Genomic DNA, 25,414 nt, shown 5'->3' with positions numbered 1-25,414 from the left:
GCTTATTGAATCAATCACCATATATGTTGCCATTTCCCTCTTCAATTTTTTTTTTCAACTCTGCATGCAAACCACTTCCCCACACTGTAAAATTTGAATCAACAACGGTAAATCATCTTCCATACGACTGCCTGAGTGGAGCGTGTAACCACTCTCCACTAATTGGCGCGTGGTTCTTACTCTTATCCATTCTCACTTTCTCGGATAAAGTGAAAAACGGAAACTAAAGAAAAAATTAGAGAGAGAGAGAGAGAGAGAGAGAGTGGGTGTGTGTGTGTGCGACTCAGCATCTCTCTCTCGCTCTAATCTCAATCTCACATTCACATGGGGCCTTTGGGTTTGGGGCCAAGGCATCATCAAGAAGCACCACCAGAGTCACAGCCACAGCGACAACCTGACCTCAATGAGCCTCTGAGCCACGTCACTCGCCGCCCCTCCGATATGGACTCCCACAAGGTACTCCTCCCTCTCTCACATTTCTCAACCTCCACCTACCTCCTTAACCTAGCTCCCTTCTCTTCGCCGCCATTGAATTGAAGGTGCTGTACGTTTAGGTACTCGGATCGTTCTTGATCCGCCTCCAAATCTTCAATTTCGTCTCTAATTGCAGCCGATCTGTGTGTCTTAGCTCTCTCCGGCCAGATTTTACGTTTAAAAATTTATATGTATTTTTTATTTTATTTTCTGTAATTTGTTTCCTCATTTGTTTGTGCAGTTAATGTGTTAATTACAAGTACTAGTTCATTCAGATTTAGGAAAATTCCAGGGAGCAAATTTTGGAAGCTTCTGGATTGTGTGACAGTCTGTAGTTTTTGTTTTTACTTGACTTCAGATAATGATTGCTTTAACTTGAACGAAATTCGCCAGCCGCCGAAAGCTTGGAGTTTTAGTTGCTTCATTGTTGCTCGTCTGTTCCGATTTTCGCTTTGTTGGAGCTTTTGATACTCCACAAAGTGATTGAGGTCGATGTTTTAAATGGCAGAGGCGTGAGGCCGGGGCGTTACATAATTAATTTGATCAAATCTTACTGAATACTGCTAAGATTCCACTGAAAAAGATAGCTTAGTGTATAGGTTAGTTTGGTTTAATGATTCTTTTGTTACTACTTTGGAAGCTGATATTCTCCAATGTTCCATTTTTCGTAATAGTTTTCGCGATCTTTCTTCTTCTTCCTTTTTTGGCCCTCTAGGTGGCTTATTCTTCAAGGTATTTTAGTTTGCTTCAAGAGGTTAATGATTTTTTATTATTTTCAACAGTTTTTTCTCTGGAGTGCAAGTTTCGTAGCATGTGATGCTTACTTGTAGATTAGAGTCTTCTGGTTTTGCTTTCACTGGGAAATCTTTTGAAATCTTTGTGCTTTTGCCTTTTCCTAGTTCTCACACTCTGAATATTCATCGGTTTGTGGCAGTTATGTCGGGTTGTTTGAGACTCCTTTTTAAGTTTCTTTTTAACACATTAAGCTTGTTATTAGCATTGCAGTAAACATCTGTTTTCTTCTCAACCTGTCAGTTTTGACGTATATAGATTTTGTGCATTGGTAGGACTCAGGCTAGAGGATATAGTTTCCCAAGTTTCAATGGTATAGATGGGGATTGGAGCTTTATAAATTCCCAATAGCTTGTAGTATGTCATATTAATTGTCTGTTTGCTCAGCCTGTCATTCTTTCTGTACATAAATTTATTGCTTTGGTAGGACAGTGGCTAAAAGCATGTATTTTCCAAAATTTAAATTGTGTAGATGCGGATGTGTTTCTTTATAAGTTCACGATTGCATATTGTGCATCAACATGATAATTATTTATAAATGAAAAATCTAAGATAGTCTCTGGATGGGAACTGTAGACCCATACAGCATAGTTAAGTGTCGGATGAAGAAGGATAGATGATAAAGTTGGTATGATAACAACATTTGTTATTTGCTTTGTATTATTTTTATCGTAATATGGAGTGGAGTTCTTGTAATGGCCAACTGGTTTGAATTATATCTGGCAGTGTTCTTGGTCCAGAATGACAATCCTTACTTTTTAAATGCAAGCCTGCAGTTTGTTCTCATGTATACCCTTGTTGCTGGATTGCAGGAAATGTCGGCTCCTGTTATCGAGGGAAATGATGCAGTCACTGGTCACATCATTTCCACGACCATTGGTGGGAAAAATGGTGAACCCAAACAGGTTAGTACTGGATTCCCTTACTTAATTCTCCACATTCAATTGCTATGTTTTTGACCAAACTCTTTTCATCCTCTTTAAACCACGGAATCATTGATGCTCTTTTCTCTTCATGATCTTAAATTACTTGAAATTATAAAAGATGAACTCTGCATGAAGCTATTGCTTATTTAGGTTTATCTGTTTTTGGTCATAAGAGATGCTAACATTTGGATCTAAGATTGTGACCTGTTGAATTGTGGAAGACTTATTTGTTTCCCTGATCTTATTGTATTTTGGGGCATTGCTCCTGATGCTCTTTGCAGACGATAAGTTATATGGCAGAGCGTGCTGTAGGTACTGGATCATTTGGAATCGTATTTCAGGTGAAAAGACTACTTTATTGTCGACAAATTGTTCTTGCTATCATTTCACTGTTGTGGTCTCTAATATATGTATGTCAGGCAAAATGCTTGGAAACTGGAGAAACAGTGGCCATAAAGAAGGTGTTGCAGGACAGGAGGTATAAAAATCGAGAATTGCAGCTAATGCGTTTGATGGATCACCCAAATGTTGTTTCCCTGAAACATTGTTTCTTCTCTACAACGACTAAAGATGAGCTTTTCCTGAATTTGGTTATGGAATATGTACCCGAGACTATGTACAGGGTTCTGAAGCACTATAGTACTATGAACCAGAGGATGCCACTCATCTATGTGAAATTGTATACATATCAAGTATGAAATATCTTTTGCTTGCTGGCTTATATGTTTGTGTTTATATGTTGTTAGGATTTGTCAGTTTATGCTCTGATATAACGGGGAAAACCATCCATTTCAGATTTTTAGGGGCCTTGCTTACATCCATGCTGTTCCTGGGGTTTGCCATAGAGATGTGAAACCTCAAAACCTTTTGGTATGCATTATCTATTTGTATTTCTCTTACTCTACATGCACTCTACATCACTCCATGAATTGGATTATAAATGTGGTTTTTCTATGTCGGCAGGTTGATCCCCTTACCCACCAGGTTAAAATTTGCGATTTTGGAAGTGCAAAAGTATTGGTATGCTTTCTTTTTTATATTTCTATTAATTGATTAAATTTGATCCTTACAATATTTCTTACAGCATTGACTGTATAATGACATGGTCGTATTCATGATATCTGATCGAGCAATAATGCATGATATTACATTTGGCTGAATAGATCGTAGTACTGGACTGAGTATTATTCTGGCAATGCATAAATAATTCCTTCACATGGAGTTGTGGACAAATAGTAATACATAATACAAGTATTGCTAGGTAAACCATGTTTGGTTTACCATGTAGAACCACTTATGTGGCAGCAGATATGGCAGTATCATTCACAAATAAAAAATTTGTTAAATTGGTGTGGCACTGCCATATCTGCTGCCACCTAAGGTGGGTTATAGACTTCTAGCATTTTATTTGTAGGCTTCTTGCCACTGTGGTTGGTATGTTGCTATGAAAACATTTACACGTAAATATTCAGCTCCTTCAATCTTATTTCTGTATTTAGGTCAAGGGTGAAGCAAACATTTCCTACATATGTTCTCGCTACTATCGAGCTCCTGAGCTCATCTTTGGTGCAACTGAGTATACAACTTCAATCGACATCTGGTCAGCTGGTTGTGTTCTTGCTGAGCTCCTTCTAGGCCAGGTTAACAACTTTTTTGGGCATTAATTTTCATAATGTTGGGTTAATATATTCATGTGTTAACAATTGAAAATCATTTCAACTCTACAGCCCTTGTTTCCAGGAGAGAATGCAGTGGATCAACTTGTAGAGATTATCAAGGTTAAGCCGCACTTCCTCTGTTAAGTAAAAGTGGACAATATTTTATTTGTGTGCTTACTGTTTAGGTGGCTTCTTGCAGGTTCTTGGTACTCCAACCAGAGAAGAAATTCGATGCATGAATCCAAACTACACAGATTTCAGGTTCCCTCAGGTCAAAGCTCATCCTTGGCATAAGGTATGCATGTCAATTATGGCCTTAAACCAGATGGTTCTTGGAGCCTGATATACTATATATTTTCATGTTATTTATTCTTTGGTGAAATAGATCTTTATATTTTTGCTTGTGCGCATGTGCGTGTGGAATGTATGAGTTCTGGGCCAGAAAGATACTTCTAAAAGTTGGATTGATTCTGGAATACATAATCTTGATCTCATTTTTTTCCATTCTTCCCTCTGCTGACTGTTAAATGTATTAATTGTGGTTGCGTCAATTGTGTTCTTTAATCACTAAGTTTGTTTTTTGTGAGGTAGTCCTAAAGTTTATGGACGTGTTCATATCTTCAGGTTTTCCACAAAAGAATGCCACCAGAAGCAATTGACCTTGCTTCACGGCTTCTTCAATATTCACCAAGTTTACGCTGCACTGCGGTGAGTAAGACTTATATTCACAGATTGCTTCCTGCTACTCTATTTTTCACTTATTTATTTAATTGTTTTTGTTATCTTTTATTTTCATTCTGAAGACCTTGACATCACCATGCCTTATGATAGACTGTCTGATTAAGATCTAGGCAGAGTTGCCTCTGTATTGGATCTTCACCTTTGGTGCTAAGCCTGCAATTTTGCACTCTGCTGATTGTAGATGATTGAATTACTTTGTCTATTCTGAGTAGTTTTATTTCATGATATGCATCATACACAATTTTCTCACTGGGTTAGCGCCCTTTTACAGCTCGAAGCATGCACACATCCTTTTTTCGACGAACTCCGTGTGCCTAATGCACGCCTACCAAATGGCCGGCCTTTGCCACCACTTTTCAACTTCAAACAAGAAGTGAGTCTTCGATTAATCTGTATTACATTATGAAAAATATAGCATGTTAGTTTAAAACAGATGTATCTGTTGCTTCATAATTGCATTTTGTACCACATCAGGTATTTTTCCTAGTGTTATAGTGGGGGGGGGGGGTTATATTCACTCTTGTCACCTGGTTGGGGTAATTATGCAAAGACGAAACACATGACGGTGGTTTGATGTTTTGGGCGCTTTGGCACTTGAACAGTAGTAGTTGTGAACCTGGAATTGATTCACTATAGTGTTCTAGGAAAAACATACCTGTGCACCTGGAATTCATTTACCCTTCTAGGAAGTCTCATAATCCCCTGCGCTTAGGAATTATGTGATATGGGACGTGCATGAAGATAATGTCCATCACATCTAGTCCTGAAATACTAATATACATCAAAATACTTTCAGTAAGATGGAGGTTAAATGGTTACCATTGCCAATTAAAGCTTGAATTTGGTTATATGAAGGTTCTTCAAGTTATCAGAATTTTAAAAGAGCACTTAATGTATGAGCATACAAATGACATTTTTCCTCTGGCCTTTTTCCTTCCCATCCAGAAGATAAATCACAAAAAGTTTTAGGAGCTTTATGCTGTTTCTCTCAGTGTTCATGTTTTCTACTCCTAGATTAGTTAATTAATTCCTTCCTGCCAATATATGAATTGCAGTTAATTGGAGCATCACCCGAACTGATCAGCAGGCTCATACCAGAGCATATGCGGCAGCAGATGGGTCTTGGATTACCACACCCAGCAGGTACTTAAATGTAAAGTAATGAAACAAGGAATCATTTCTTCTGCTAGTTGATGGAGCAAAGCAAAATTGGGCGTGTTTGTGGTCTATATAAATTAAGAATTTTGGCCTAATCCGCTGTTGTCCCCCTTTGAAGATGTATACATATACTGTCTCTCCAGCTTAACGTGAAAATCAGTGGTCCTGTCTATGTCAATTTTAGCCTAAACATACTGTCTTACTGCATTTGTATATCGTTTTGATTGTAAGGATTCCAGAAAGCTAAGTGTATGAGAAGGTGATGTTATTCGAATCACACTAGTAGGGGCTGTAAAAGTTTTGCAGAACCCGGAGGATGTTAATAGTAGTGCGGCTTGTCTTTTTTCTTTTTATTAGTGTTGTTTCTGTCCTTTAAAAAACAAATTAGTGTTGTTTCCTACTGCTGCATATACTATTGATGATTATTGAGTCCATACTTCAGGCTTATTTCAGTTAACTGCCGAGTAATATTGTGCTGGGCATGGAGGTTATTAATGTACTGGAATTTTCTTCTACAGTGATTGAACTGTCTTGCTCTCCGCCGGGAACCATTACTGTGGGAGTTAATTAAAGATGATGTCAAAACCTAACCAGAGGGTACTCCTAGGTTCACGAGGTATTTAGCGCTTGTGTAGTATTAGAGAATCTGTACCCTAAGGCATGCATGATCCAAAACTTACAGTAGATGGGAGGAGTCTAGAAGGTGCCCACAGGTCAATCCGTCAATGTATCATGTAAGATTATATTTTGCGCGATACCAAAGAGAGGCACTCTCTTTTGCGCGATCAGCTTGACGAAATCATGTGACCTAACCTGGCCAAATGATCGATTTATCCAAGGATGTCCCCGGCAATGATATCTGCAAAAGAAAAACCAAGGATCCAGATATATAGCAAATTTTCAATTTGACTAAAGTAAGCACCTTTGATGCAAAATCAATCAGCATGGTGACCTACCTTCTTCCTTAGATGGTTTAGAAGACGGAGCTTTAAGCATCAAGAATTGGCTTGAAAGGTTTTGTGAAGTCCGCTGGAATTTTCCGTCACGAAGGAAAGATAACTGAGAAAGGTTCTCAGAAGCGACTCAGGGATCCTGATGGAGGTTATTCTCAGCTTATAAACTTGCAAAGGTTAGTGAAGGTCGGAACAACTTGCCGACAATCAAAGAAAAATCAAAGAATGTCATTTCAACCATCCTTCAGTCGTGATTCATCTGGAGCAGATTTGCTTATGTATTTGGGATTGGAGAGTTGTTTTTCATGAAGCTTTTATCCACCACCCTTCTACATACTACAACATAGATTTCTGACAGTGGTTTGATCTAGGGGTGTGCATGGCGCGGTGCAAGTTGGAGGCAAAACCTAATCCAACCCACTTTAAACGGTTTGATCATTTTTCAAACCAGATCCAACATTCGATTTAGTTAAACCATTTATTCGGTAAACCACATTTCTGATGCAGTTTCGGTGCGGTTTCAGATAAACCATTTGTTTCCACATATCAAATTGAAATAAATAAAGTCAACAAGTCTCTGAATGAAATTATAAACTTAAATACTAACCACATTTTTGAAGGCACAAAATATTTGAATAATAATGTCTCTTAAGTCTTGAAATATACTTTGACATAAAAACCAAAGAGAGAAAAAAAGACGAAGCGGTAAAAAGAGATAATTTAGTCAATTTAGAATAGATCTTGGCAATCTTGCGGGTTAGAGCCTTAGAGATAAGGTTTTGTTACTATTAGAGTATTGGTGTATTACTATATTATGTTATTGTTAAATATATAATAAAAATAATTATTTATTTTAAACCGGTGCGGTTTAGTTTTATCTGAGTTGAGAAATGTCTAATTCTAATCCAATCCATTTATAAGCGGTTTGGTATTTTCAAAATCCTAATCCAATCCACGTAAAGCGGTACGGTCCAATCCGGTTTAAATCGGTGCTCTACCGCATTTCCGGTAAGAAATGCACACCCTTGTTTGATCATTATGTGTGAGTGCACTACTCAGCTACCTTTCCTACATTAAGGAAATTTGCTTATATAGATGTAATATCAGCCTCGAATGTGCATCAGTGATCCTTGTGTTATGCTCTGCGTTACCAAGTTCTAGACCATTGAAGTTTCCAACATCTTTAGGGGAGCTAATAGCGAAGCAAGATTAGACTGATGTGTTTTACAAAGGTGGTTGACATGGAGAGATTTGTTGGTGACCTTCTGTGATGAGCATTGGAGTGGTGAAATTGGTGTGAAGCTAGGTCCTTGCAAATGGAGCAAGACAGAGCATCGCCAAGTTCGTAATGCATAAGCTCAAGTGATTGAAAAAATGCGTATAATTGCTTTTGTTGCAAGTTCGCAGCCGGCATTTATATCGTTTAGTCTCATTTGTTATATAAGGGATATGGAATAAAAATTGTTAACACCACCCCCTGAACGGGGTAATCTCCGGCTTAATCTCCTCATATTCTGGCCGCCGGAACTCTAGCAAGCGCAGCTGGTGAGCAATCTGGTCTGGTGACCTCACTACATGCATGGGGATCACCATTAACGCCACTCACGGTGGCTCACTAAATGACTGAAGCTATGTGTTGGCGCACCTTCCTACATTGGAGGAAGAGCCAAGCACATTTCCCAATGCACCTATAAATAGGCTGCCTAAACAACCAGAAAGGGGTAACGTATTCCTAAGTTCTTAACTCTCGAGCTTATCCCACACCGCTGGCCCTTTGACTTTGACTTGTGTTGTGTGCAGGTCTCACTGAACTGACACATCAGAATACAAGGCTACGAGGTTAGGTCCCCCAAATTTAACATCCGTAACATTTAGCGCTAGAATGAGGGCCCTCGTCAGCAAGGCTCTTCCAGCTTGATAACCAATGGTAACTTTGAATGAAAATGAGAACCCACAATCGCCCCGCCAGTCCTTTCACCGGAGGCAGACACGACGCTTTTCCTAAGACTGTTCCCTGATCCGTAGCTCGGAGCCGGGGGACCGTTCCCTAATTCACAGACTACGGCCGGGGGGGGGGGGGGGGGGGGGGTCGTCCCAAGTTCCTTTCATGGACCCCTAAGCTGCGCTGGAATTGGCTCTCCTACACGAGGCTCCAAGCCGAGATGGAGTTAGAGTGCCAGGCTACGTGTGCTGCCCTATCCCGCATGACAGTGCTCGAAAACGAGTAACAGTTCCTCCGAACCGCTCTTGAAGGCTGCATAAATGCTGATAAGGCCCTGGACACGACACGAAAACAGTTCCATACCCTAGATACATGAGAGTTGGTCGCGACAGAAACGCTCACGTCCCCACGGCGTCCGGGGCAACCGCACAAGACGGTGCAGATCACCAGGCTTGTAATCAATGCTTTGTTGGACAAACCTCCCCCGGTGCCGCAATATGTGGACCTGGGCGCAGAAAACCTTGAGATGGATCAGAACGGCCCAGAGGTCCCGGCGGGCCCGCCCACGCAAGATCTTCATATTCAACTCCTGCTACGCATGAACGATACTTTGGAGCGGCTAACCACCAGGGTCAATGAGATTGAGACCAAAGGCACACCTCACTCATTGCACATGGGATATGGGGGCAGAGCCGACCCAATCACTCAGTTAGTGCAAGGACAGCGACGCCCGTCAGGGGATAAACCGCTCAAGGTCACCAATTTAGAGAACTTCTAGTCTGCCTTGGCTAGCACGCGGTACAGGAATGCCCAGTCATGCCACGCCTTCTAGGAAACGCTCACTGATGAGGCCTTGGGCCGGTTCCTTAGTCTCCCCTCGAACTCGGTGGATAGCTTCGGGGAGCTAACATGCAAATTCCTCAACCATTTCATCTTGCAGGCCGATGCCCACCATGACACCAGCTCTATGTTCCGAGTAAAGCGGAGGAACGATGAGAAACTCTGAGACTTTGTATCTCGATGGCAGACCACCACGACATGACACCATGATCTGGATTACGTTCTTGCCGTGGCAGAAATCCGGCAAGCGCTCAAGCAGGTAGATTTCCTCTACAAGATCAATGAAAATCCTCCCAAAACATATGATAACCTGATAGAGACGGCGATGCGGTGGCCGGAGGCCGAGTACCACACTTATGGAAACCCCAATGGAGCAGGCTCCTCCATGCAGACCAACGCTTGGGATGGAGGTCGCCGGTCCGCGTGGGACAGGTTGGACCAACCCTAGGGGGCTAACAAGCAAGACACCCGAGACGGGGTAGGGCGATAGACGCCGAGACCGCCAGGCAAGCCGAGGTCATACCGACTTATACCCCGCCCAAGGTCGCAATCTCCCAGCGGGGTAGACAATAGGGGCCCCCAGAACGAGGTTTTCACGAACCTCACCATGTCCTACGCCGATATATACAAGCGTCACATACATCTCCTGCCAAGGCCCCACAGGCGAAGGTATGACAAGAGACTAATGAGAAACATGGGAAAGTACTATGCTTATCACAATGACTCGGGACATGACACGGATGTCTTCTATACGTTGAAGTCTGCCATCGAGGAACTGGTTCAGGCTGGGAAATTAGACCGATACAAGTCCCCGACGATGAATGTAAACGCCATAAAAATCCACAAAGAAATAGCAACACTGCGTGGTGGAGCGATCCGACCACCACCCCTTAGGACGGTAAAAAGACAACAGACCTTGGAGCTCTTCGAGCTCAGCCAGGGTGTTAAGGACGCACCCACCTCGGACATGATCCACTTCTCCAGCAGGGAGGCAGCCATCCGCGCCTCCCATACTGATCCATTGTTGATAACTACACAAATAGACAACTATTCGTGCCGAAGGGTATTGGTGGACACCAGAGTGACGGTGAGTGTGATGTTCACCGACTGTTATATCAAGCTTAAACAGGATCAGGCGAAGCTTTTATAGTAACCATGACCCGCTAGTCAGTTTCTCCGGAGAGGTTGTGCAACCACTAGTTTTTGACCGTATGACTTTATCGCTTGGTTCGGGATCGAAACAAGCCAGGATCACCACCCGGTTCCTAATTATAGACTGTCCATCCTCATATAACATCATCTTAGGCTGGCATGTGTTGTGGGGACTCCAGTGCATAATCGTCGGGAACATACTTATACCAAAGGTGCCAACCCCGAGTGAGATTCTAACAATCCGAGGAGATGAGATCGATACACTCCAGAACCACCTCGACCTCATCTCGGCCGGACAGGGACCGCATGCGATGCTACCAGTAGCTCCGGTGGAGGCCATCGATGATCCACATGACGAGATCCCAGAAGAGCAAGAGTCCTCTAAGGTACAAAAGAAGAAGGCTGCCAAGCACCCCCCGAAAGCATATCCTTCAGCAGTTGAAGAGACCGAGTGGATCAGTCTATTGAACACCCATCCGGACCAAAAGATTCAGATAGGAACAGGTTTAGGACCAAATCTCTGGGACCAACTGGTGGCATACCTCCTGGAACATCAACATGTCTTTGCTTGGTCATATGCAGACATGCCCAGAATCTCCACTGACTTCATTTCTAACAAGTTAAACATCTTACAGGGGTCAAGGTCGGTGCACCAGAAGCGTTGGGCCATCGATTAGGAAATATATCAAGCAATTCAGGCCGAGGTCAAGTGACTCTGGGACATCGAATTCATCCGGGAGGTCAACTACCTAAGGTGGGTCTTTAACGTGGTAATGGTCAAAAAGCCAAATGGCTTGTAGCGGATGTGTGTAGATTACAATAACTTGAATCATGTATGTCCAATTGACAACTTCCCACTCCCCCGGATAGATCAGGTGGTGGATATGACGGCCAATTTTGGGCTATTAAGTTTCTTGGATGCTTACTCGGGTTACAACCAAATCAAGATGCATATGGACCACCAAGAGAACATTGCATTTGTGACTGATAAAGGTATGTATTGCTATCAGGTCATGCCTTTCGGCTTAAAGAACTCTGAGGTGACTTATCAGAGGGCGGTCGCCGGGATGTTTGAGAATGAAATTGGCAAGACTGTGGAGGTCTATGTGGATGACATGGTCATCAAGAGCAAAACAGCATAAAGGCATATTGCCAACCTTGACAAGATTTTCTTCATTCTCCTCCACTATGGCATGAGGTTCGATCCAACCAATTGTGTGATGGGCATAACTGGAGGAAAGCTTTTAGGCTTCATGGTAAGCGAAAGAGGCATAGAGGCCAACCCCGAGAAGGTCCAAGCAATAATGGACATGAAGTCGCCAACAACCGGGAACGAGGTCCAATGCCTCGCCTTCCGAGTGGTGACCCTCGCCCGCTTGATTTCCTGCATGACAGACAAGTGCGCACCATTCTTCCAATTGCTCCAGACCTAGCATAAGAAAGATATTACATGGGGCCCAGAGCAGGAGACGGCTTTTCTCTTAATCAAGGAGTATCTAAGGTCAGTCCAGGCGTTGTCAACCCCGGTTCCTGGGAAAGTTCTATTTCTATACTTGGCGGTGTCTCAGACAATGATAAGCTCAGCCCTAGTCAAACGGGAAGACATAAAGGAGCTCCCGGTATATTACAACGGCAAAGGTCTAAATGGCCCCGAGACCATATACCCCGAGATTGAGAATCTCGCCTTAGCACTGATCACCACCGCCTGACGACTTCGACAATACTTCCAAGCCTATATTGTCCATGTATTGACTAACCAAGCACTCCGCCAGGTAGCTCAGAAGCCGGAGGCCTCCGGGCGATTAGTAAAATGGGTCGTTGAGCTTGGGGAATTTGACGTTCATTTCAAGCCTCGGATAACGTTGGAAGGACATGCCGCAACCGATTTCATTGCCGAATTCATCCCCACAGAGGGAGCAACAAATAAGATCACCACTGAGGCAGCCGCACCGGCGCCGGTTTGGGAGCTATATGTGGATGGTTCGGTAAACAAGAACTACAGTGGTGCATGTGTGATCATCATCAAATCGGAGGGGAATGAATACCCATATTGTCTCCGATTCAAGTTCGAGATCTCTAATAACACAGCCGAGTATGAGGCCCTGATCGCCGGGATACAGTTATGTCGAGAGTTGGAAGCCACCAACGTCCAGATTTTCAGTGACTCCCAACCAGTGGTCAACCAAGTTGATGGAAGCTATCAATCCAACCTACCCCAACTCATCTCATACCAGAATATGGCTGGGTCATTACTGCGGAAGTTCGACCATTTTGAAATTAAACAGATCACCCGAGGTAAGAATGCAAAAGTGGATGCGCTCGTCCGGCTAGCTACCTCAGAGCCTGGCGTGATAATGCTCGGGGTCCATGTGGAAACTCTAGAACATCCAAGTATCTCCCGACCCTATTCAGAGATTTTCGCCATTGAGCATGCTCCACCGCCATCATGGATGGATCTTTTTGTCACATTCCTGACAACATGAGAATTAACGGCCGATGAAACCGAGGCGGAGCGCTTAAGGCACAAGGCCACCCTTTACATGGTCTGAGACGGTAAGCTTTACCGGTGCGGTCAGTCTTTCCGCAACTCAAATGCTTGGCTCCAGAGCAGGGCCGACAAATGTTGAACGAATTACATAGTGGAGTGTGTGGAAACCACGCCGGGGCAAAGAACTAACTTTTAAAGTTCTCCGGACTGGATATTACTGGCCCACAATGGACGCCGATTCTAAGGCCATAGTCGGAGCATGTGTACTATGTCACCAATACACCAGCTACATCAATCGCCCATCTGTATCACTCTTGGTAATTGTATCTCCAGTTCCTTTTTCATAGTGGGGGGCTTGATTTAATTAGGGAATTTCCGGTTGTCCGGGGACAATTCAGGTACGTCATTGTGGCGGTAGACTACCACACTAAATGGATAGAGGCAGAACCTATGGCTAAAATCAGCATGGACCAGGTGATAAGCTTTTTATGGTATACTGCCGGTTTGGTATTCCAGAGGCTTTTGTTGAAGATAATGGCACTCAGTTCGACAACGATAAGTTCATAGCGTTTTCCCACAGGAATGACACCACCGTTTTGTACGCTTCCCCGTCTCACCCTCAAACCAATGGTCAGGTCGAAGCCGACAACAAGCTCATCAAGCGGAACCTGAAAAAGTGCCTCGACGAGGCCACCAGACTTTGGGCTCAGAAACTCCCAGAGGTGCTTTGTGCCCTCCGGACGACTCCCACGACCCCCACAGGCCAGTCTCCCTTTCTTTTGACTTTTGGCACCGAACCTGTAATCCTAGTAGAGATTGAAGTCCCTTCAAGCGGGTCAAAGGCTACGACCCAAACACAAACGCGGTTGACCTCCAGCTCAATATGGACTTTCTTGAAGAACGCCAAGAGAATGCCCACCTATGGAATATTAACGGCAAACAACGTATCACCCGTCACTATAACAAGAAAATTCACCCCCGGCCCCATGCGATTGATGATTGGGTGATGAAAGAGGTCAGGCCCCGACCTGTTGGATTAAACCCCAAGTGGGAAGGACCCATGGAGATTATTGAGGAGGCTGGACCAACCACGTTCTATCTCTAGGATACATCCAGGCGCAAGCTGGCGCACCCGTGGAACGCTTAACATCTATGTTAATTCCCCAAGTAGGCCCCAGGGCATGCGGTCACCCAGTGTTACAACAGTTTTTCCAATTTTACGTATTAATCACCATTTTGTGTATCTCCGGATTATCTTTGTACCAATTGTCCTACGAACTTGGTAAAGTAGTGAGGAATTTCCAGACGTGTGTGCATTGCATATCTCCATAATATTCTCCATCTTAGTTCAGTTTCGGTTAGGGCTGTCAATGGGTCGTGTCGGGTTGGGTTCGTGTCGGGTCAAGGTGTCTCGCGTGTTATAAAATGTAAACCCATTTAATAATTGTGTCAAAAATTTAAACTCAAACTCAACCCATTTATTAAACGGGTTACCCGTTTCCAATCCGTTTAACCCATTTAATAAATATATTTGTCGTTTTAGATAAGATAACTAACTAAAACAATAATCAAATAAAAAAATTCATTATTTTACCCAAAATTCTAGTTCAAAAATGAGAAAAAATTTACTAAATCTTTATATACATATATTACCATTTTAAATAGCTTGTGTACGCGTATTTTATATAGAATTTAGTTCGACTCTTTTATTAAACGTGTTATGCGGGTTCATTTCGTATTAGCGGGCTAATCCGTCGTTGACCCGTTTATTAAATGGGTCATGGCGGGTTGACCCGCTTTTTAATCGTGCGGGTTCAACCCGCTTTATTTCGTGCGGGTTTGAGTCGTGTTATCGGGTCGTGTCGAAATTGACAACCCTAGTTCCAGTTTAATATATGATTACTTGCCAAATGAACCAAATACAGGTTAATTGGCAAAGGGTGAACCACCCCAGTAATTTTGTACAACAATGTTCACAACGTTAAACGAAAAAAAAAACTATTCATTCCTACGGCCCGGCCGAACCAGCCGGGGATACATTCAACAACAAAAAACAAAAATGGGAATCACCCCTGCCGGGCTCCGATACCATATCTCCCGGGAAGACAGCCCGGCTTCTCTTTTCCATTTCCATGATGCTACCAGCTGCGAGAAAGCATGACCGCCATCAAGCAAATTGGCCTTACTATCCCCTCTTTCGCCGCACTAAAACTCAACAGACAAGTGGTGTAGTGGAATCCAACTTGGCATCAAGTAGGCTGCACTATGCTTCTAGAGGGTTGAGAGGAGCTCGCATTCCTCCTACACACCCTGCTTTCAAGCCAGCGTAGCCGGAATGTTCTCAGCCGCCCTCCATTCGGAGGATTTTAAGAAAGTTTAGCATGAGGATATGTTTTTACGCCTAAATCAGTCTATGAAAACATGACAGGATCTGAAGGAAAAAATTTAGGACATTTGCGAGACTTCAAAATCCAGAAAGGAAACAACACATTCGAAACCATGGCTACTTGTTGTGTTTCATCTTTGAGGTAGTCTCCTTTTATAGGGGGAGAAACCACGATCCAACGGCCAGAATCCTTTGAGGAAACGTAGATGCAGTTGGGATTATAAGAACAGTTGCCGAAGAGAAACTGATGGTTGTTACACAACGCGTGTAAAAATTAGGCAAGGCAATATCAGTGACATAGGATTCAGGGTATAGAATGCTTCTTGGCTCCTGATTCTTGTATAGAATGCTGCTACAATCATAAGTTGAAACTTGAGACGATTGACTCATCGACCCAAGTGATGAGTACCACAATGAAACGAGATGTATTCAGCTTCAGTATTAATCCATGCTTTAGGTATCCTCCTTCCGGGAGTGTGGGATTGCGTTTAGCGTGTTCTCACTCTTGCAAAGATTGTAAGAACCTGACTAGACCCACACTGTACTCAATTGTCTTGAAATCCGGAGGTTTCAAAGTTTCAAAAGTCAGAGCAGTTTTGTTCTATAATACTACTGGCGCCAAAATTTTACACGGAAACAAAAGGAGATGGACAGAGGAAGAAAGGAAAGCGTTGGACTTTGATTAGCTACAATAATGGATAGTATGGCTCCTCACGGCTCCACAACTGTGGAAATCTTGAATGATATGAACAAGAACTTTTGGTGATTGAATTTCAATCTATTTCAGTTGAATGAATACAAGAGAAAAGCTTGGACTAAATAGCAAAAAGGAATACAACAACTCTGCACTAGCTGCCTACATCTATTGACTATTGAATAATAAACTAACTCTACATCTAATCTACTGTGTACAACCGTGCTTTAAGGGATAGAGACCAAGCCGGGAAAGCAGCTGAGCACGATCAACAATTAATGCAGCAGGTCGGAACCAAATGACACTAAAGAGCCCAAACGACCACCTTTGATAAAACAAGAAACGACGGCGAATGCTCCATATACTTCAATAAAAACAAGTCGTCTGCTGCCGGTTTCACGAGCTGTTACCAGTTCCTACTTGCTAATTGCTACAATATCTTAATTAATTCCTAGTTGCCGTTGCTGTTTAGTTTAACTTCCAATATGAGCCCGAACTGTTCTATGCTCTACTTATCTCCAAAAATTCCAGTGAGACCGGTAAAAGAGTTTGTGCTCATAGTTCCCGGACTTACCGGGTGGTAATCCATCACCAGGTTTGGCACGCATACACAACACAGAACCTGTTCAGTTGTTGACAAATGACAAGCATATGCAAACAATTTGCAGCTATTTATTGTACAAAATCTCCCATGTTACAAAGTATACAAAATCCTTTATTTCCGGAGGCAAAATCACTGCTTATGATTTTGGACAAATGTCGCTATTTGTGCCTGTGGTTCTTGTATTCCAGGACTTGGTTTGTAACCAAGATGACAAGTCCCGAGCTGAATCCAAAAATTGGAGAAGAATTCTAAGAGCACATTACATGATGGTTCGAGTGTCACTCTTTATATCAAACAAGAACATGATTAAGCTAACGATATCACTATCTGGTACAATTTCTAAGGCTCAATGAGAATGTAACCTGGCCTTGTATCTCTATGCAGATTTTGTTACTTCATGTATGGCCTTTGCCAGATATCCAACATTGCCCGTAGTAACACCCGCCATACTGCACGTCAATCATCAAACATGAGAAATACTCGTAAGTGGAGAGCGAGAGTGAGGAATGGAGGACGGACAGTTACCTGATTCGACCATTGCGAGTCATATATATATGAAATTCGTTTGTCAAACGATCAACCTGTTCAGGTGTCATTCCACTATAGCAAAACATGCCAATCTGTTTGCAAGACCAGAAAACATTGTACATAAAATACGCCATAGACATGAAAACTCCAAACATCTAACACCTAGGAGAGAATAAACAATCAACCATACCTGATTTGTTACGTGCTCCCAAGATAAGGGTGATCCCAACTTCTCAAGGTTTTCACGTAGAGCAGTTCGCATTCCGATAATGCGATCTGCCATGCCCTGGAGAAGAATAGTGAAAAGGAAATAAGCATCAGATGATCAAGACATACTGAAAAGTTCCTGTTCCCTTAGTATCTATGAACAATAAAAGAATACCCTTATGTATGCTGGGATTCTAGAGATATTTAAACCACCTCATTGTCCAAAAGATAACACGATTATCAAGAGAATCAGCATGCATCTCTTGGTTGGAATAACCATTACATCAAGACAAATTTTGTGTCTTTGTGCATGTATTCAATTGTCTTCAGTTTTCCAGCAGAGCTAGTAACCTAGATATAAAGTATATAATAGTGGAATGCTCTACAAAGTGAAGTTTTAACCCTGAAACTCATGGAAGCAACTTGGGAAACCTCTATATATTATCCTGGCTCCTGGCTAGTACTGGTTTGAAACACTTGGGTGCTAATATATCATGGACAGGATCTCTGGATGCTGATTCCATGATACTAATACTAGTTTATGTGGCAGAATTTTACTACAGAGAGTAAAGAGTAACTGAAAAGAACACAAGCTTCATTCTTGAAGGCATCTGAAGCTGAAAGTTAGAACTCAGAGGCAAGCTTTTTCATGCAGTAGCAACAGTATCCTTAAAACTTATCCCTGACCATCAAAATCATATGGATTCGCTTTCACCTTTTTCTCACTTTATCTCACCACGAGGACTTTCTCACTACATACTTGGTTAGTAATCCCATAAGTCGCCCCACGATAAAAATTTAAAAGGAGAGAACTACAAATTACCTTAACTTCTCGGAGCCACAAATTCTTCAAGTCTGGATCACCAAGAATAGTTGACACTATCAGGGGTCCATGAACAGGTGGATTACTATACATGGGTCTGGCAATTTGCTGCAACTGACTTTTTACAGCTACAGCTTGTTTTTCATCCTCACAAAGCAAGCTGCAGAGATAAAGAACAGCATCAGGCTGACAAATACAAAAGATCTCATGCTGTCTAAACATCAACAAAAAGGGGATGTGACAAGCAATGTTAAGCAATCTAAGAAAAGGAACATTATTTTATAATGGCTTTAATCCTACAAGTATTAATCCTTGAGAATAGCCTCAATCTTCTAAAGGGAAAATGTGAAGTACATTCGCCAAGTAGAGCTGCTTGAACCCATACCCTAGTGCAGCTTACAATAAATACAGAAACCTTAGAAGACATTTATAACATCATTCTTTCATCTTTTATATTATTAGATAAAAATGGAGCTGTAGTTTAGCCTCTATCTCGGGTGTTTGCCTAAAAATTTCTACCTTATCATTTTGTTGTCACCTTTTTGTATTTAGCTTTTCAATAAAAGCAGAGATAAGTGATTCCTTTCAAAATTAAATAAACAGTTTGACACCACACAAATGATGTTTGACACTAAGTAATCTAGTTTAAATTGATTTAATTCAATGCAAATGTGTGCAGGCTGTACACAAAACCATACATCAAATAGTGTATTACAGTCTTACTTCTATCTCATCCTGTTAACAAATAGTAGAAAAACACAGTTAATGTCTAGCCATTGATAATAACGATGACAGATGAAACAACAAGAAATGTAGATGTTACTTTCACTAAGATTGAATTCGTTTTTTATAAATGAGAAACAGATAACTACCTTAGGCATCCAACTCTCTGGCCATAGAGTCCCATATTTTTTGCATAAGATTGAGAAATTCCAATTAGATGATCATCCTCGAGAAAAATTCTGATGGCTTTTGCATCTTTCTCTGGGTCACCACTAGCAAACCCTTGATATGCCATGTCAAACAAGGCAAAATGACCCTTACTCTGTATCAAAAATTAAATCTATATCAAAAGTAGTGAAAATCAATAGACCAAGTGATAAACACAATATGCTTGAAACTCTACCTTCATCTGGTACGAGATCTCTTTCCATTGTTCCTCCGAAGGATCGACTCCAGTGGGATTGTGAGCGCATGCATGAAGTAGAAAGAATGAACCACTTGGAGCATTCTATAGAAACATTCATGCCAAGTTTACAGAGAAAGAAACGGTGTGTCAGAAAATAGAAAAAATCTAAAATGAAAATATATCAATGAGGATAGATGTAGCACTAGCAATTAAAACAACCGAAAGTTTGAACATTGGAATATGTGACATATACCTTTACATCATCAATCAGTCCTGCAAAGTCCAATCCCTTGGTCTCTGGATGATAGTAATGGTAAGTTCTTTCAGGGACATGGGCATCTCTCCAGATGTTATGGTGGCTGTTGATTTATGTTTTTTCCAGAAGCATTTGTGCATCAGATAACAGTTATATAAGTAGCTAGTGATAACATGGATATAATATTATGAAATAGCTATGCTAGATTCCACATCTTGATAACTAAAATTAATAATAATAACATATTTATATGTATATGTTTAAGCCTAAAAGAAGTTCCAAATAATGCTTACTTGGACCATGTTGGCACTGGAATGTAGATATGAGAATCTGGGCGAAAACGGTTTTGAAAGTCTGCAAAAAGACGGCATGCACCAGTGCCAGATAGAGATTGCACTGCTGCTATCCTTTTAGCTTTGAGGCACTCAGAAGTCTCTCCATAGGCCAGCTTCAATGTTTCTTCCACCAAGTCCACACAGCCCCCCATAGGAAGATATTCCCTGAACCGAAGAAGCAGGTTGTAAATTATAAATCAGAGTGAAGCGAAAAAGTAGACAACATCTAGATTGCAAATTTGGTACCCGGAGTAAAAAACTTATTTGTTCTTTTGAAGTTCATCATTTAAAGTGTCCACTAACAAACTAGCATTAGCTTAAAGGTAAATAATTTCATTTACTCCTGCTAACAGACCACTTCATATGGAACAAATGAAATATCAATCTGAATCAAAGTACTGACTAACAGCATTTGGATAATCAAATAGGATCATGATGCGATCAGCATATACACATTTTCCATATTATCAAGTGATAGTACTGAAATACTTATAAGCAAGGCCTTTATACTATAATCTTTGGAAGTTACTACTTGCCATCTTCCAATGAACAATAAAAAAAATTTACTTTACAATTGAGACAGAGAATAAAGCTAAGGAATCCAAATCATGGAAATTATAGAACCAATGTCAGGATTTCAGAATTTGTGGGCAAGATGAGAAAGGAATCAAAATATGTTTGTGGGCTAAAGTCAAAGTAAATCTTAAAGGGACCACTACAACAGTGGTCAGTAGCAGAATACTATGAGCATTTCTCTCAATCTCACTGCCTAAGAGAAATGCAAACTCTATAAAGAATTAGCAACTAAAATGTAGAGAAGTTCTAAATTGCAATCACATACATGTTCAAATTTCCGGCAATCTTCCCCTCTGCTTCTCTAACACATTCCAGAACAACCGGCTTCCCATTATCGTCACGGTAGGCACCCTTCACAATCCAAACCGTGAAAAAAAAACAACAATTAATCTAACAATCAAACAAAAAAAGGCCTCAATCATACTCCAGGTGCTGATTTATTATTCAAACAAAAAGCTTTAAATAAACCAAACTAATAATAAATAGAGTTTGGCAACAAAGCTAGAAGCTTGACGTCTGATAATGACCTTCTCTTCTCTTCAAGCCTGATGCCTAATCATGATTATGAAGGAAGAATGTAAACAATAAAATATTATTATTATTATTATTTTAATTCCGTTTATACCCCTCTAATCAACCAGAAATCCAAGCAAATCAAAGAGGAAGATGAGCTTTAAAGGAAGAATTAGAGAAATGAAATCACTGCTATATTGTAAACGGATTCAGGAAAGGAAGGCAAGGCAGAGAGAAAGAAATGATGATGTTTCAGTTGACTCGGAGTAAAGAAAGGAGTGACTCACGACTCCAACATTGACTTTGTGAGGACTTGGATCGGCGAGGAAGGCTTCGGTGACGCCGAGGATGGGGTCTTTGGGAGCTGGTTGGACACTCCGCCACCACGACATGGATCGCGCGCCGAGGACTGCGGTGGAGCTCCGGCGGAAGAGCTTGGTGGAGAGCGCCATGGACTTGGTTTCAGAATTGAGAGAGCTGCTGAAAGAGAGAGAGAGAGAGAGAGAGAGAGAGAGAGAGAGAGGGAGGGAGTCTGGAATTTATTGATCGATATAAAAGTAGGTCGCAACGGCCTTGAAGTGCGTGAAGTTGTTCGTTTCAAGACTGCTGCTTTTTCAGGTGCTGACACTTGTATATTCCTTTTTCTTTTCTTCACGACTTCTTTATTATTTACTGTGATTTAGTTACTCTCTCGAGGTTATGGAATTTACCCACAATTCAACGATATCTTTTTTTTCTTTAAAAGAATTTGGCATATCGTACCCTTTTATAAGTCATATATTTTGAGTGTTTGACGGTCCCGTAGAGGGGTTGACTCTCCCAACGCATGATGCTGCATCCATAAAGTTTTGAACTCGAAACTTTGCTTAAGCCACAGCAGCCCGTTACTACAACATGCATCCGCCGGTTACAATATCTTTTTTAAAGAAGAGACAAGTAGTTTATTTAAGAACTATGATACCATTAATAAAGACTAACATTTACCCGTGAATATTTTCATAGAGATTAATTTTGATTATAACTTCCCGCTATATTGACCAACAAAAAAATAATAACTTCCCGCTATCCACTACCCAAGTTTCTCTTCCACAATTATCTTAATTTTATTTAATTTTCTTTTTACATTACCGTCTCTAAATTTGTTTGTGAAAAATTAATGATGAAATGATTGATAAATCTGTCAGTTCGTAATTTAGTGATACATTGTTGCTCATTTTATAGAAGTAGAGATAACTTTGTGAGAATATATTTAAATATCAATAAACATTAGCTATAACCTTACAATTAATTTATTTAACGACAAGTTTTTTCTTTGTAATGCAAGAAGAGTAGAACTAGAAAACACATTGCAAGGCGCGACCTAATACGTAAAGTCTTACGTGTAATGGTGTAGGTAACAACATTCTTCTCATGATACATGTCGTTAAAGGTGCTTCCAAGAAATGAGAGAAGATAACTTACACATCTTCATAGACTGATCATAGTTGGATAGTAGATTCGCGAATCAAGTATATTGTTTACACTAACAATAGAGAATCTAATTCGAATGGAACTAGAGCTAAACCTTGTTCATTAATATCACTATTCGAATGCAAGGAGATTTAAGAGTTGTTTTTAAAAAAAGAAGGTGATTTAAGAGTTGTTCCACATCTACAAGTTTATTATAAGTAAATTTTCCCTTGAATAAATAAACCCATTTTTATTTTTATGTTTATCTGTAACATCCCTAAATTCAGAACAGTAAAATTTCGAATTTGTGGATGCTAGCAATCTAATATAACTTCAATAAATGAAATTACGTTACGGCAGCTGAATATCTTATCCAAGTTTAACAAAACACTTAGTTTTCAAACGGTAACAAAACGTAAATACACTTGTAAGTTGTACAGTAGTCAACTCTCACAAGTCCTCACAAAAATAGGAAAATGAACAGAAGTAAAAACAGCACCCTGCTGTTACACTACTCAGAATTACTAATTTAATTTATCTATTTTCTTACACATTTGTTTCCTTTTTGAACTTATATATATATATATATATATATTAAAATATACATTAATCATATATATTAAAATATATTATGTTATATGTGTGTGTGTCCGTCTGATTGTTTTACTTGTTGACAACCACTACTGTCACAACCTCAAATTTAGAATTATAAAATTTCAAATTTAAGATGTGATAAACCCAAAATAATTCTTAATAAATAATATTTATCTTACAATTATCTTGAATATTAAAATCTGAGTATGATATATACAACTCAACCTAACCGAGAATTACATCACCATTAAATACATACAAAAAGTAAATACATGGTAAATGTAATGCTCACTTGGAGCTTACCAAAAAACTACAATTAGAAAAAAGCTCATTTGCCAAGCTACTCCAACCCATATCCTCTCAACCAGCTAATCCTTATTTGCATGTCTAATCCATACACCATTAAATTGGTGCACTGAGTTATAAACAAACCATAAGCTCTATGCCCGTATTACTAAATCATAAAATAAAATAAAATACTCAAATTCCATACAATGCAAATATACACAGTTTAATAAGTCACCACATGTATCAAAGAATCACAATTGTGGTAAATTAACTTCAATACAACATCTAACAAGAAAGACTAATAACAAGGTTTTGTTTCAAAACAAGCACTCATGAGACCCAGGTAACCCCACTAGGTTGCCTCTCATGTCGTGCAACGACAGACATATTAGAGCTCTAATTAATCATAACCAATCACCCCGCCAAAAGCTTGGTTCCAGATTTATTTGCCTCCAGTCACAATTGTGACTAAGATCCAAAGACCAGAAAACATTTTAACAAGATTCAAATGTTAAAATAACTCGTACAATAAAATCAATCTATTCCATGATATTATTGTACCAACATAATCATATCAATAAACCAATTTACCGGAACGTACATTTTCTTCCATTCCGATCACATCCGTCAAATACAACCAAATAATCACAATGCATTTAAAATTTCGGAAAGTACATTTTCTTCCATTTTAGTCTCATCCGCCAATAACAAACTATATGCAACAATAACAACAAAGAAAATAATATAGTTACTTATATATATATATATTATTATTACCATTAATATACTATACTATATAAATAACAATAAATATAATTCTATCTCATACTTATCATTAATCATAGTTCACAAGCTCCAACCTTTGAAATCATTTTATTAAAATTTCATGTTTACTTACCCATGAACCGTAGATGAACAAGTTCATGTAATTTTTAAATCAAAAGTATTTTAAAATAATTTATAAAAGTTAACGCCACATGAACTATATTAATAACTCAAATTAAATTGCAACAAGTGAGGTTTACTCACCTCTTAATCCTGCTACGCCAACAATATCACCAAACCAAGTACCAAGCTTCCGAATTAAAGGCCTAAACGAAACCAATTTACCTTGGTAAATAACAAGACAAATTAATTTAATTAGCTATGACACTTAACTCATGAATTGCTGAGAGACAACCACCCTCCATGACATGCCAAGGTCGTCAGAGAACCATACTAATTTCTTATGATCACTACACCATTATAACAATCTCTAACATCCATAAACCAACCAAAATTTGTCGTACTACTTACATCAACTCCAACAACATTCTCCAATTTAATCCAACATAGGCGAATTATATATGTACACGCTCGTATTGATGAGAACGACTTAATAGAGTAAACCATTACTCCAGGAACTACTAGACACGCAGCCAAATACCGCCCTACGCAGCTGCGTGTGGGCCTCACGCGCCACCACTTCTAAGGTTCGTCAAAACTTCTCGACTCCAACATGAAATTTATAGATCACAAGTTAATGAACATTTTTCATACCTGCACGTAAGCCTAAATCGGCCGGCAAGTGGCCATATCGACGCGAAAAGTTCTTGAAATCCAAATTCAACCAAAATGCTTAAAACTCCAAACCCAGCTCCAAAACCATTGCAATCACGCCCAAAAGGAAAAGTAAGATTGAAAGATGTGAGCCTCTTATATTAGAGACTTGGAGTGGCCGGAAAGGCTGAGGACGACAGTAGTAGGAAATGCAGTTGTCGTGGCTCCATGCACGTCACCTTACGGAGTGCGATTCTGGGCTTATTTAACGGAGGACGACGTGGTGCATCATTTGGGACCGGCGGCGCTTGGATCGGTGGCTGGACAGTGGAGCTTCGGGCCAGAGGATTACTGGGTAATGGGAGGGAC

General features: G+C 40.4%; 2 protein-coding genes across 3 annotated transcripts; one reads left to right on the top strand and one right to left on the bottom strand.

The window, feature by feature from the left end:
• Window positions 1-265: 265 nt before the first annotated feature.
• On the top strand, window positions 266-6,102 carry LOC126800867 (shaggy-related protein kinase eta). Its single transcript, XM_050528286.1, has 12 exons — window positions 266-456; window positions 2,079-2,171; window positions 2,474-2,533; window positions 2,612-2,884; window positions 2,988-3,062; window positions 3,156-3,212; window positions 3,692-3,832; window positions 3,920-3,970; window positions 4,050-4,145; window positions 4,475-4,558; window positions 4,863-4,964; window positions 5,647-6,102. The coding sequence occupies exons 1-12, from the start codon at window positions 325-327 to the stop codon at window positions 5,740-5,742; spliced, it is 1,260 nt and encodes a 419-aa protein (XP_050384243.1). The 5' UTR covers window positions 266-324; the 3' UTR covers window positions 5,743-6,102.
• A 10,754-nt stretch (window positions 6,103-16,856) lies between these two features.
• LOC126797889 (aspartate aminotransferase, mitochondrial) lies at window positions 16,857-21,769 on the bottom strand. Of its 2 annotated transcripts, XM_050524646.1 has the most exons (12): window positions 21,703-21,769; window positions 21,463-21,672; window positions 20,928-21,013; window positions 20,045-20,251; window positions 19,749-19,854; window positions 19,493-19,597; window positions 19,239-19,411; window positions 18,367-18,526; window positions 17,527-17,622; window positions 17,334-17,428; window positions 17,171-17,257; window positions 16,857-17,030 (listed from the first exon to the last, which is right to left on the bottom strand). In XM_050524646.1, the coding sequence occupies exons 2-11, from the start codon at window positions 21,625-21,627 to the stop codon at window positions 17,185-17,187; spliced, it is 1,266 nt and encodes a 421-aa protein (XP_050380603.1). In that variant the 5' UTR covers window positions 21,628-21,672; window positions 21,703-21,769; the 3' UTR covers window positions 16,857-17,030; window positions 17,171-17,184. The 2 variants fall into 2 exon arrangements, with proteins under 2 accessions (XP_050380603.1, XP_050380601.1); XM_050524644.1 differs by having other exon boundaries at window positions 16,857-17,257.
• Window positions 21,770-25,414: the final 3,645 nt, after the last annotated feature.

This window comes from Argentina anserina, chromosome 6 (genome assembly GCF_933775445.1).
Source record: "Argentina anserina chromosome 6, drPotAnse1.1, whole genome shotgun sequence".
Lineage (NCBI taxonomy): Eukaryota > Viridiplantae > Streptophyta > Magnoliopsida > Rosales > Rosaceae > Argentina > Argentina anserina.
Note: the sequence above shows the minus strand (reverse complement) of the source record. Positions and strands in the feature narration are given on the sequence as shown.

What these genes read in the sequence shown, in the direction of transcription:
- LOC126797889 (XM_050524644.1), bottom strand. Translation starts at nt 21,627, where the DNA reads ATGGCGCTCTCCACCAAGCTCTTCCGCCGGAGCTCCACCGCAGTCCTC. An exon ending in CAGAGAGTTGGATGCCTAAG is followed by an intron (nt 18,527 to 19,238) that starts GTAGTTATCTGT and finishes TTATCTCTGCAG; the next exon opens with CTTGCTTTGTGAGGATGAAA. An exon ending in TGTGGCTCCGAGAAGTTAAG is followed by an intron (nt 17,623 to 18,366) that starts GTAATTTGTAGT and finishes ATTCTTCTCCAG; the next exon opens with GGCATGGCAGATCGCATTAT.
- LOC126800867 (XM_050528286.1), top strand. Translation starts at nt 325, where the DNA reads ATGGGGCCTTTGGGTTTGGGGCCAAGGCATCATCAAGAAGCACCACCA. An exon ending in CTGAGCTCCTTCTAGGCCAG is followed by an intron (nt 3,833 to 3,919) that starts GTTAACAACTTT and finishes TCAACTCTACAG; the next exon opens with CCCTTGTTTCCAGGAGAGAA. An exon ending in AACTTGTAGAGATTATCAAG is followed by an intron (nt 3,971 to 4,049) that starts GTTAAGCCGCAC and finishes GGCTTCTTGCAG; the next exon opens with GTTCTTGGTACTCCAACCAG.